The 14,417-nt window shown below is 43.8% G+C and overlaps 1 protein-coding gene across 1 annotated transcript in view; it reads left to right on the plus strand.

The window, feature by feature from the left end:
• Nucleotides 1–14,417, plus strand: part of LOC124779271 (serine/arginine repetitive matrix protein 2) — an 874,478-nt gene that overhangs the window by 703,167 nt on the left and 156,894 nt on the right. The window contains exon 5 of the mRNA XM_047253700.1: nucleotides 4,980–5,234. Coding sequence (XP_047109656.1) covers nucleotides 4,980–5,234 — 255 coding nt within the window. The remainder of the gene's footprint in view (nucleotides 1–4,979; nucleotides 5,235–14,417) is intronic.

The raw sequence follows: 14,417 nt of genomic DNA on the forward strand, positions 1-14,417 counted from the left end.
ATGACTTGCCATCTTGCGTGCTCCAAACCGCCCAACAAAATTACGTAACAGTTAGCTCTTTCATTCAATGAGAATCAAGAGCAGAATGCGGGCATTTTTAGTGACCATTTGCAGCCACCATTAATAGCGCTTCCGTAACGTGCGGCCTTGTGCCACGATTTTCAGAAGTTTCTCTTCAAAAGGTGATGGAAGACGTCGATAAAATTACACTATATCTATAACCACAAAAATACTTCACAGGTCACTGTACATTACATCGCGGTGGGTATATCGTACGAATATTATCAGTTTTGTTTTCTATTCCACTCCCATATTGACCGAGGGAGAAATGACCGTTTGTATGACTTCGTGCGCGCCCTAATCTCTATCTTTTCCTCTTGATCTCAACGGGAAATATTCGTCGGATGCATCATAGTGGTCACACGGTCATCTTTGAATACAGATTCTCCATATTTGCGCAACAGAGTTCTGCAAGAACTACGTCACCTTCTTCCAAGGATTGCCTTTTAAGTTCCCCGAGCATTTCTGTTACACTTTCATATCGGCTATACCAACCTGTTACGATCCCAGCAGAGCACCTATAAATTCCTTCGATGTCTGTTGTCATGCCTACTTCACAAAAAACTCCAAACACTAGAAAAATATTGCGGCATTGATTGCTCCAGCGTCTTACATGTGATTTACTTTACAGATACAGTTTCTAGAATGCTTCAAAAAATCAGATCCTTCCATTAGCATTCCGTAATTCTGATTTTAAGCGGTAGTCTAATTTTTTATCGCTTCTTAGTATTACTCTTAATACTTATGTGGTGTGACGCGCTCAAGATGTTCATCACTAATTTTTAATCAGGCAGTATAAGGTCCTTTCCTTTGGTTATAAGTATAAGCTCACATTTATCAATAGTTTAAGAGAACTGCCATTACACCAAGTGAAATTTTTATCCAAGTACTTCTACAATTCCTTACGATCCTCCAATGATGTCACTTTCCTGTAGATAACAGCATCGTCGGCTAACAGTCTTGTAATGCTGCGGATGCTCTCTGATAAATCTTTTGTATACACACATCAACAAAAGTGTTGCTTCACCCCGGTATGACGTGCAGGTGTGTTGCTGTTATGACTGTTCCTGTACCGATCGGAAGGTGGTCCCAAACGTTGTTTGTAAACATACACATAGTTACCACGATCGCTGTCTACGGGTAGAACACCGCACCCTAATGGACTGCAGCATTTCAGTTAAAAGTAAAGCAGGGCCGAATTAGATACGCCTGTAGAACAGTAGAGTCAACATCCATCGTGACATGAAGAATAATGGCGACCAATGATCGGGTCCGCATCATCACGTTACACGTTTTACAATGCTTGTCAACCAGGAAAGTTGCTCGACCTGTGCAACGGTAAACTTTCGAGTCAAAGGAACCGTGGGCTAAATGCTCCAGAGCTGAATTCGGCGCCAGAAGAGGCTACAGGACGTCATGTTTTGCATCATACTGTTAGGAGACTATTGCATGAAGCGAATGTCCATTGCCGATCACCATGGCGAGCGTAACGTCGTATTCCACAATACCATGGTTTCCGTTACAGATGAGCAAGAAATCGTGCAGAATGGACTCCCAAGGATTGGCATAGGGTGTTGTTTGCGGACTACACTCATAAGCGCAGAAAACATGTTTGGAGAGAACCCTGTAAAATCGAACACCTCCAACATTGCACTGCATATGTGCAACAAGGCGATGGTGGAGTGAAGTTCTGGGGTGGCATTACATGGGGCCACCGTACACCTCTCGTGGTTGCTGAGGGCACAGGGACGAGATTTCGCAACCAATAGTAGGACCGTATCGCCAACTTTCAGGAGACGGTTTCACCTTGATGGACTATAACTCGCATGCTCATCAATCCGTTATCGCGGACAGTTTCATTCACCATGTTAGGATCACCAAGATCGAGTAGCCTCTCTGTTTCCCAGACATGAACCAAATAGAACACATGTGTGATCGATTGGAAAGAACTGCTTTAGAAAATCGAAAACGACCACCTACTCTGTGCGACTTTCGGCGAGTTTCCATTGAAGAGTGGACAAATTTGGACCCAGGAGGGGTTGATCAGCTTGTCGATTGTATTTCACGACGAATGCAAACCTGCATCCGAGCAGGGGGATCTTTCACTACGTTCTTACGTTGCTCAGGAGCGCTGTGAAAAACTCCCCATAGGAAACAGACGATTTCGTAGTTGTAAACGTTTGTTTTGCTGATTTGGCGGTTTTCGACAGATTGCTAATGAAGATACGTGTATAGAAATGTGCCTCAAAAGCACTTTTTGTTTCGTGTGCCATGAATTCCGAAATAAAGGGTTGATGCAAAACTTTTGTTGAAGTGTGTATACTGCGAGCTTTAGAGTCCTGTTATGCTTCCTTGTTGCACATCTGATGTTATCTTCGTTTCTGTGGAACATTCGCCGCTAAGTGTAATGTGCTGGATTCTGTTGGTCAAACCTTCCTCTAAGCAGTCGCCGGCCGGAGTGGCCGAGCGGTTAAAGGCGCTACAGTCTGGAACCGCACGACCACTACCGTCGCAGGTTCGAATCCTGCCTCGGGCATGGATGTGTGTGATGTCCTTAGGTTAGTTAGGTTTAAGTAGTTCTAAGTTCTGGGGGACTTATGACCACAGCAGTTGAGTATCATAGTGCTCAGAGCCATTTTTTTCTAAGCAGTCGCATATTTGCGAAGATACTCAGATGACTGAAGGTTGGTTAGTAGTACTCGTTGTGGTCCAGTGTCGGAAGCGTTTGGGAAATCGAAGAAGACGGGATCCGGCTGTTCACCTGCATCTATTGTTTACAAAATGTCGGGTATGAAGAAAGCAAGTTGTGTTTCATTTCTTTTTCTCGCCAGGAAACACTATGTTGCAACATGTCTCACACTGAGCTCTACTGGCATGTAAATGGTTTTTTGGTATATTTGTAAATTTGTAGTAAGGGTCTATGGGACCAAACTGCTGGGGTCATCAGTCCCTTGGCTTACACACTAATTGAACTAACTTAAACTAACTTACACTAAGGGCAACACACACACACACACACACACACACACACACACACACACACATGCCCGAGAGAGGACTCGAACCTCCGACGGAGGGAGCCGTGCGAACCGTAACAAGGCGCCTAAGGCCGCACGGCTACCCCTCGCCGCTGTAAGTGGTTATTAATGGGTGAATGGTTATCTGGAAAGCGATTTGCAAACAGAAACTGGGGAGAAGTCAGTCACTATGGAACTCTGCAGTCTACTGTAGGTTTCGTGTGTCATAAAATTTTGTTGAATCGCCACCCAATTTAATTAAAATTGAGAAAATTTGATATAAGAGGTGAATTAATCACTGAATTAGTAAGCACAACTAACGTGTTAATATTAATAAAAAGATCCAAGTGAATATATAGAATGAAGACATGGAAACAATTTAAACACAAACAATAAATCAGATAATTCAGAGGAAGTAGAAGCTTAAGCCTCAACAAAAAAAGAAAAAAAAAAAGATAATGAAAAGTCTACAAATATAAGGCATACATTCTGCGCTTCAGAAACGCCAGGTGGGATGTATTAAAAGTAATCTTACAAAAGAGGAGGGGTTTGTCTGAGAAACAGTCATCACAGTTTAACATAGTTAATTAAAATAAAACGTCATATTAACAATTCACGAAGTAATTCTAAACTATCATCTGATGTTGCCGGTTATTTAATTAATTAACTCGCTTATAATATTGAGTGCTGAGGTACATTGCGGTGATAATCAGAAGGAAATCTAAGGCGCTCATGGGAAAAGTTCACAGAAACTTACGCTAATCACACACACAAAAACAGAGATAAAAAGAATTTGGACCATCACAATAAGTCAAAGACTCAGAAGCTCATCCCTGTCGCTATGATTCGATTATTGTGAACACTTTCCGACAAAGATATTTATCCGGATCACCACGAACATGAAACTAACCTACACTGTCGTGAAACACCCACAAACGCCGTGAATATTCATGATCAAAGGAAAATTACTAAGACTCGACAAAACTTGAAGAACACACCCTATAGACACAAACATCAAAAGAACATCACGCGGAATTAAGAATAAAACTTATTCAAGATGGTACTGAAATTACACACGGTGAAATCACCACCACGTGGCATGAAAAATGCTACACAATCTTAAAATTGAAACGAAATCATACACACACACACACGAAAAACGTTCACATTTACATTCCATTTACAAGAGATGTCAGGTAATTGAATTTGAAACATGTGCTGGAGTAACGAACTTCCTACACCACTACACTGGCTATACAAAGCAAGGACCGGAAAATCTTACTAAATACAGAAAACATACTCGTAACTACCCTCTGAAAAATATAAGGATTCGACTTCCGAACTTTAAAATTGACTAGCAAATGAAACGTGTACATCAGAATAGTTACACATCATCACACATTAACACACTCACCAACGCCAAGTTGCTCTTGAGAGTACAGTCTTCATTCACCCAAGGTCACGTCCCGAGTGCCGAGAGCATGACGAACTGCCCCGAGGTAGTCGGAAGAGACTAGAGGGGTCCTTTCCGCCACCGACTTAACTATTGTCAAATGACTACCAAAAGAGTACAAATCTCTTTGCTTTGACTGAGAAAACTACGTTGGCTACACTGTTGCTACCGCAGCGAACAGCCAGATACTGTATTGCTACCATATAATAGACAAATTCAGCATAACACTAACTCACTCATTCATGCAGAGGATAAAGAGAGAGGGGTAATTTGGGAGCACAAGATGTGGGCAATGTACGTAGGATTAGGTGATTACTGGGAAAACAGATACGTGTACCAGTAAGTGGGGACAAACACGAAGTACAAAAGTAAATGACAGATGACTGAGCGTGACAGCACAAGTTGAATGGTGTGAAACGAATGTAAGAGAGACGCTTGGCGTGTTGCAGGTGCACCGCTCGGTGCGCGCGGTGCGCGTCACAGACACGAGCGACGTGCTCAAGCAGAGCGCTCGTCAGCCCGACGGCCGGCTCGTCACCGAGACGAGGGAGACGCGCGAGCGGGAGGAGGTGCGCGACGACGAAGCGCCGGACCCCGGTCACACCGGCGGCGAGGAGGAGAAGGAGGTGCGCCACGAGAGCTGCCAGAGGCACGCCAGGCTCAAGGACGAGCACGTCGTCGAGTACCTCGCCGACGGAGTCAAGGTCAGTGCACCCCGTACTGCGCGCGCACCGTAGCTCGGCACTGCGGGTGGGGGATGCTGGGAGCGCAGGAAGAACCAATGCCGTCACTCCCAGCGGCTCCTACGCCAAGTTCCAACATACAGTGCTCATATTGTGTTCACGGTCTCATTGCAGTACTTTTCCTTGTTGTCGTACTAATCTTTACTTCAGAAAGCACACGAATTTTCATCTAAATACACATCATTGACACATGTTAAATTTATATATATAGTTAAGGCTCACCGGCCATTTGCCCATCTTCTTCTGTGCGGACGCACAAACAGTGCCCGAACTCTTACGGGAATCGTCAAAAAGCCGCGAGTAATGAGTATAATAGGCAGGGGCACTATGAATGTAGTGCGGGACAGTAATTTGGGAATGTGGGTCTCACGGGGGGGGGGGGGGGGGCGTGCTAGAGATCTAGAGATAAGTCCCTGCAGTCGCACTATCCTCTGTGTCCACGGTGGCTCAGATGGATAGAGCAGGGGTCTACAAACGTTTTAGTCCGCGGGCCGCATTGACTCCTCCACGAAGTCATAAGGGCCAAGATATACCTAGTGGGATTAGAGCACCCTAGCACTCCATGATCACCGTAATGTAAGGCTAAAGGAAAGATGAAATCGCAAAAATCTAAGGTTGTGGGAATAGCTAGCACTGAAACGAACTACGATTTTTATTTAATTACATAATTTTGATTGGTGGACGTACCTGACCGAAATTCTGGCGTATTTTATTCTGGCGAATTTCACCGACAAAAAAGTATGTCACTGCACATTCTTCACGAAAGCGTCGTCCAAAGTTAACGGAATCTCAAAATCATTGTTAGCAATACTATTACTGCAAGACGTAACAGAGGTGGAGTATGTCAACGCATTGTTATTTCAAGCGGCGCAACAATAAGTTTAGTTATGTAGTCTTGTAGCGAGTAGCAGAGCCAATGTCGCAGTGTATTGGTCGCGATAGGCCTCGAAACTCAACTGTTGGCAGTATAGGTACCACCTCAAATATTTGGCGGGCCGGATACCGGGGGTGTCCGGCCAGCTAGCGCGGGCCAGTTTGCCGGCTCTCGCGGGCCTGTTTCGGCCCGCGGGCCGTAGTTTGGAGACCCCATATAAGCAGGAGATCAGCGGGCACGGTAGCTCAGCGTGTTCGGTCAGAGGGTTAGCTGCCCTCTGTAATAAAAAAAAACTGAGTTAACCGATCAACGACGAACTTAAACGGGTGTCTTATGACGTCCGCAGATGCAACGAACTAAAGCGAACAAAATGAGGTTAAAAAAAAGATGGATAGAGCGTCTGCCATATAAGCAGGAGATCCCGGGTTCGAGTCCCGATTGGGGCACACATTTTCAACTGTCCCTGTTGACTTATATCAACGCCTGTATGCAGCTAGGGGTGTTCATTTCATTTTAATTACATGTTAAATTCACATAACAAAAAATTTCTGTTCCAAAAATTTAATGCTACGCGTCGCTATTGAATTTATTATTGGTTCCTAAAAGACACACGGTTACGTGCAGTAAACTGACTTCGAATTTCTTACTCATCGATGACTTGTGCTTCTTTTTTATTCTTTTCATTCTCTAGGTGGAGACGGTTGTGTGAGTAGTGAACCACGCAGAGTCAGGGAATTATCAGCCATATGAGCGAAAACATTACGACCACTGCCCACTGCGATATTAAATGCTGCATGGTGGCCTTGTGGACACGATACCCGATAAGAAAAGTATATAGCCGCTGCAGAGACGAGCGAGGAATCATTCTAGAGATTACATGGGCCGTCGAAAATGGGAAATCCGCTGACAAGAGACTTTGACAAACGGTAGACTGTTATGGCACGGCGCCTGGGAATGAGCATCTCGGAAACAGCGAAAGTGGTCGGCTGTCTGCTTGCTAATGTCGTGAGAATGTATGAAAAGTGGTCGAAAGACGGTGAAGCCACTAGGTAGTGGCAAAGTGTTGGACATGCAAGCCTCGTCACAGAATGCGGAGGTCGGAGTTTGGCCTGCTCTGTAAAGCACAGCTGAACTGATGACGTGCAGGCACGTGTTTCGGAGCACACCATTCAGCGCACGTGACTGAAAACGGGTCTCTGCATCGGAAGACCTCTCCAAAGCAACGACAGCAGTTAAGATTGTATTGGGCACGGGATCATTTAAATTGGTTTCTCAGTCGGTGGAAACATGTCGGCTGCTGCGGTGAATCTTGTTTCTTCTTACACTAGGTCAGTCGTCATGTCTGGGAACACCGTCTTCGAAACGTGGACCGCGGTATGGACACAGGACGGTGGGGGTAGTAGTGTGATATGGGGGACATTCACCTGGTTGTCCATGGTATCTGTGGTACTAACCGAAAGCCTCATCACAGCTGTACACTACTTCAACATTACTGTGGACCGCCTGCGTACCCTCATGTTTGACGTCTTACCAGCCGGCAACACCTTCTCACAACCTCAGAATCGTGCTACAGTGGTTTGATCTCACGTTTATACCTGGAACACCGAATTTTCCTGATCGGAACCGACGCTATCAGGTGCCATCTCTCTGCCTACAAACCACCGGCCTGTAACTTACGGGAGTTCTGTGACCTGTACGTAGACACCTAGCACCACGCACCATCGTAAACCTACCAAGGAGTTACTGAATCCATGCCACGATGAATCGGTGCTGTATTGGATTCCGTACGTGGACCATCAGGCTATTAAGGTGATGATCGCATTTTTTTTTTCCCACCCACTCATAGGCACCGATTTACGAACATCTTGAAACCTTTCCATACTAGCGGAAGACCTTTATCGACGACCGAGAATGCCTTACTCCCGAGCTGATGTACTTATTACTCTTTCATCACCGTCCCCACTCCACAAGGCTCACAACTCATCTCAAACACCCGCCAGTGCTGACGGCCTTCTCGACTTCACGAACTGCACGTTGTTCTTCGAAATTGTTTCAAAATTCAGGCGTGCAGCCTCTCACACTTCGGTGCATAACACAGGCACATCTGTTGACTATTTTCTGCTGCCACTAATAGCATTCCTTTGCATAATACCGCTTCCTGGCAGGACACACAGAATTTCATTTCCAGCAAGTGCTGGGGAAGCACTGGTCTTTGAGCCAGCGTAGTATTTGGCGTCCACAAAGCGCAGAGGATGTGTGGCCGGGAGCGGCCAGAAACAACATCAGTTTTTTTGACATGTTCTGCGTGTTCTAGGATACACTACTGGCCATTAAAATTGCTACACCACGAAGATGACGCGCTACTGACGCGAAATTTAACCGACAGGAAGAAGATGCTGTGATACGTAAATCATTAGCTTTTCAGAGCATTCACACAAGGTTGACGTCGGTGGCGACACCTACAACGTGCTGACATGAGAAAAGTTTCCTACCGATTTCTCATACACAAACAGCAGTTGACAGCCGTTGCCTAGTGAAATGTTGTTGTGATGCCTCGTGTAAGGAACAGAAATGAGTACCATCACGTTTCCGACTTTGATAAAGGTCGGATCGTAACCTATCGCGATTTCGGTTTATCGTATTGTAACCTCCCCCCTCACTTATCGACCTTAATGACAGTGAAAAATTAAACCGCGTGTACCTAATGGAAATTTGGGAAAAGCAATCGTCACCGAAGTTAATCTATCGGTAAAGAGGGAGGAAAGGGTTACATCTAAATGAAAGGAAAAATGCAAATGAAACTGGTGGAAATTAATTTCGAAAAGGGGTAAAGTCAATAAAGAAAGTAAATGTGCGGCCGTTACGTTAACAATTAACTAGCGGTAATTAGATATTTGAGATTTGGGGGAAATCACGGTCGCCAGTCCTAAGGACAATTACTATAGTAACTGAAAAAGAAAGGTTATTACACATATAATTAGCACTAGAAGCGTGGCAACTGAAGGTTGACACGTGTAGTGTGAAAACTGAAAGTTTGTCAGAAGTAATAAATTTCGCTACACTCTGACTTAATTTAGCAAAAGAATTAATTAAACTGGAAAATCGAAAATTAATTTAGTGACTGAAGTTAATAGTGAGCTTTCTTTCTGAAGCACATCGAAATCCAGTAAAATACGGTTAGTCTTGGACTACCTCAACAATCATTTCAAAAGCAACTTGACTCTACGCAATTTAGAAACAAGAGATTTTACTTTGAACTTGAATTAAATGATTCTGAACTATTAACAATAGTAAAATTTAGTACGTACCAAGCTGAGCTGCAGTCACAGGTAAGCTAAAATACGGTAACAAAGCTCGCACTCTTAATTCGTGCTTGTGTAATCTGAATATTGTAGCCAGCTCTGAGACTTTAACTGAACTTTGAAATTAAAGCAGCGAAATAGAATATTACTTTAATGCTGGCGTTTGAATTTCAATGACACTCGGGTTCATTTCGGAAAAGGAAGGGACCCTGCTTGGCAATGCAATTGGGACAATGAGCAACAAAGGTTCATGCTAAGTTGCTGTAATTTTGCGAGGCAAATGGAACAATTTGAAAAGCTGAGGTCTGCCATACAGTTCTGAAACTTTACGTGCTTTTAGTCTTCCTTGTTGGTTGATTGAAGGTTTGAAGCCGTCGATCGAGGAGGTGGCGACAGTCACTCATTGTCGGCCGTCGCTGTTGCAGAAGCTGGATGTTGGCGCGCCTTCCTCTCGACACGGTCACCAGGCGAAACGGGCTCTTGATGTGCGCCAGCTAATGCTTCCTGTCCGCGACACCATATCAGAAACTATCATCGCGAGTCGAGCGCAATTACATGCTGCCAAACCCCGAAAGCGCGGCAACTCGCGGGAGCGTCACACAACACCTGCTCCACTCGCTACTCCCGCCAGACTCTCACTGCTCTGCCCGCGCTCCACGCGGCAGAGTTCACACTACCAAAGATCCTACAAACTTTGATTCTTTACACGACCTATCGATGTAATCGTTCGATAGCAGTTTTCCCTAGGCAAGACCCAGCGTAAAAATACAAATAATATTTACGAAACAAACCAATTATACATCGACATGAGTGCATAAATATATATATACAAACAGTAAAACAATTACAATATATAAAGAGACAGAAATGTCATATCTTGAGGTAACAAAACAAGGAAAAAAATAATAGTACAATAGATGAAAATAGGAGGATATGCATTTCCGGCGTTACACGTGCCCCACATTGTCTGAGGATGTTCGTGTAACGTAAACAGACTCAGAAAATGTCCCAAAAAAAAAAAAAAACCAGCGGAAATGCATATGCTCAAAACATCAACAAAATTTAGCATTCGTCTAATTAACCATAAATCAATTTTTAGACCATAATAATTGAGTGGAGACACTCCTAATCGTATTCCACTCTGTCATCTTGCACAAAATAAAACAGGTTGACAACATATCAAAATTCATAGAAAACATAGAAAATGGTTTAGCTATTCTAAAAATCTAAATTCCTAACAGTATCAAGAAATGGAATACTATTTACCAAATTAATCAGATTGCATGGTCATAAAAACAGGTGGATCAAAATACGCAAATAAATAATTAAATAGAATACACATTTTATATAACCATTTCATAATTAATATTCTCGTCATGGGAGTCCATTAAACGCTAAACAAGAAAATAACACACATCAGATCGAAAAAAACATAAATATTGACAGTAGAATTCTTTCAGCTGTCCAGGAAGAAAAACAATTCCGCCTTCCGTACTCGCAAGTACAAAGAATGCCGACAGCGGCACAAGAGCCGGCAGCGGCACCGCCTCGCCAGTATTGTTGCGCCCGCCTGTGCGGCACGCTTGATCTCACTCGCCTGTGTAACGGCATTTCCAGAACGTCCGTTTCACTGAATTCTTTCGGAAAAACTCACTCCCGAGTAATCTCAAGGAGTCCATAAACACTATCACAGTGGATAACTCAACACTGTCCATCATCACACGCATGTACTAGCCTGAAACTTAAAACAGCGTCTAAGTACATCGGCAATGACTAGTAAATCACATATTTATGGAATCTTACAGCTAGTTACAAAATCATATTTACGTTGCTTAATCTACTGTGACTCAGCTGAAAACTTAAACTAGCAGCTTGGATTTTTCAGTTGATTAGATCATGATTAAATTGATTAAAATTAAATTGATTAATCAAAATTAATTACTTATTAATTACAACTTCTTTAATGACCTTGGTCAGTCAAAAGCATGGCAATCTAGCAAATCGTTAAATCTTACACTCTATTTTACATACTGTATAAATTACCCATTGTGTGGTATTAATCGATCCTAGGTTGGTACAATTTCAAGTCTATAATATTCCGTAAGCATTTGTGTGAGGCATACCAATGACTTTATATGGTCCATTATAAAAAAACTTAAATTTAGAGTTTTCATGGTCTATCTCGCTCGATTTCTCATGAGCTTTTACAAGTACTAAATCTCCGATCGCAAACTTAGCAAAACGCGCTTTAGCGTCATGACGACGTATGCGAGCATCGGCTTCTAGCTTCATTACTTCTCGCAAACGATCTTTTTTCACACCAATACTAATGTTAATCCGTGGAGGGAATTTGATTATCTCTTCCAATTCACTTTCTACACTATTGTCAATGCCGAGATTCCTCACATTACAGTAGTTCAAATTCATACCTACGTCAATACCATTCGGCCAGTTAACAATGTGTATAGGCTGGTATTGCCTATGCACACCGTCTCCTGCCTCGTCAAAACTAACTACTATTGTTTTATCTTGGGACGTACATGTCAACGTTTTGCTTTCGCAGTTAATCACTGCACGGTACTTTAATAGCCAATCTAACCCGATAATTACTTCCGTAGTTAAGTCTGGCACGACGACAAACTCTTGTTCAAATCGTGCCCCACATATCTCGAAGTTGACAAAAATCTGTTTTGTGACCGGTTTACTGGCCTTCCCAGTAGCACCGATAATTTTCACTCCTGTTACTGGCATAACTACGATACCAGGTCTGTCTTTCAGTAACTCAAATATTTTCCCAGATACAGCACTCAATTCTGCACCGGTGTCAATCAACACGTTTAGTTGTAGGTCGTGCATATTAACAGACACTACTATCTGTCTACACTTGTCCTCGACGGTTTCTTTATTTTCCCACAGTAAATCCTCGTCTATATCCAGGTCATTCCAGAAAAAACCATCCGGCTTTGATCCTAAATCCGGTTTATCTGGCGGCTTTTTCAGCCTCTGTTCACATACAGTTTTAATTTCAACACGTTTGTCCTGAGGCTTAGTCTCTAGCTTCGCCTCCAATACCGAAACCTTTTCCTGTAACTCGTCAACTAGTGAGTGTTGCTTTGCTATCAATTCACTAATTGTCACCTTCGTTGATTCCTCTTTAATCAGATTGATCTCATCTGCCAATCTACCTGGAGGAATGTGCCCAGTCGCATCTGAAATTACTTCCTCTGGATCTGCGCAACCCACACTGCTACCGTCTGACCGCATAACGTCAGCTCTAACCTCATACACGCTGAAATCTATGTGCTTTTCTACCAATTGTGTCCGGCTATCACTAAAATTTTCGTAATCTTTCCCCTTAATACTCTCGCAATGTTTAAACTGGAGGTTTGCGTCGGATGGGTCGGCTACTTCTACCACTATAACTTTCGGTAAAGTCTGCCGGTTAGGGCCAGATCTTTCCGTTACTCCTTCAACATCTAACTCCTGCGGGACGAAACACGACGAATCTTGCTCGTGCTCCCCATTAACATCAACTATTTCTGGTAAAGTCTGCCGGTTAGGGCCAGAACTTTCAATCACTTCACAAATACTATCTTCCTGTGGGACGAGACGCGGCAAATACTGCACGCGCTCCCCATAAACACTTCTCCCATACAGACCCCTATAATCTCTTAGTTCGTCGTATAAGCGACCGAACTGCCTTAACCAGACCTCATCCCTCTCTGCATCCCCTCGCTCGATGACGGACGTTTTATCCGACATCTGATCTTCTCTCAACAATTGCGAATCATTCTTAAACTCAATCTCCAGTTCCGCTGTGGGTATTACAGCTGGCACCTTATAATCGATTTCCGGAACACTACTTAAATTGTTCTCACTGACAGTGAATGTACCTTCTACTGCCGTGTATACAGCTGATCTACTACTTGTGGGCGCACTCCTTTCTCTTAACACTGGCACACTCTCCCGCCGTTGATTATTCCACACGGAATTTTCATACCGACGACACCTGGGTTTTCTCCTGCTATTGGGCCGCCAAAATTTCTCCACGCCCGGTCGGCCCCTCACCGGCGCGGCTAATGGTTTCCCTGTCTCGTCCCAGCAGATACGCTCCCCGGATGCTGCTGAGGCGGCTGATCACACCCTCTGGCGTTATTACTATTCTGTGAAGCCCGTATCACGTTAGTATGATACTGGTTTCCGTCATTCCTGTTATTATTTGCATTGTACCGATTGTTATTACGGTCCGAACCATTATTGTTATTGCTGCCATGGTTGCGGTATGCATTATTCCCGTGGTTATCGTTGTTGTGGTTGCTGTGGTACCCGTTGTTGTTACCACGGCCTCTGCCACTGTCGCGATTATTGCGCCAATTGTCCTCGTCCTCCACTCTTTCCAGGAAATCATTGATTGTCCTGTAATTGCTTCCTACGTATCGTTTTGTATCATCTGGAAGCTTCTTGTAGAGTTCCCAGACTATTTCGGATTCCGAGCGGCGGTCACGCAAATATTCCAACTTGCGGATCCAGCCCTCACAAAACTCCTTCATCGAACCGCGCGAATTCGCATCGAAAGGTCTCGATACGACAAATTCGCGCCAGACACTTTGCTGTTTTTGCTCTGACCAGTATTCAGCCAGAAACAAATTTTTAAATTCGTCAAAAGTCAGGTTCGTAATGTTGAGGTTTAAGCCCCAACGCTTGGCATCACCAGCCAACACATCAATAACCGCATTAATTTTTCTCTCATTACTCCATGATTTGGGTAAAACTCTTTCACAATTTTTAATGAAATCCGTCGGGTGTATACCGCCTTTTTTCAAGGGGTCGAACCGCTCCTCTTTCGTCAACAACTCCGAACTATGTGCACAGATTGGCACATAGCTCTGTTTTTCGTCAAGTTTCCTTTCTAATTCCGACACCCTCGTAATCACTTGGCAAGTGGTTGTCGCAAGCGTTTCCACTTCC

The sequence above is a fragment of the Schistocerca piceifrons genome, chromosome 1 (assembly GCF_021461385.2).
Source record: "Schistocerca piceifrons isolate TAMUIC-IGC-003096 chromosome 1, iqSchPice1.1, whole genome shotgun sequence".
Classification (NCBI taxonomy): Eukaryota; Metazoa; Arthropoda; class Insecta; order Orthoptera; family Acrididae; genus Schistocerca; species Schistocerca piceifrons.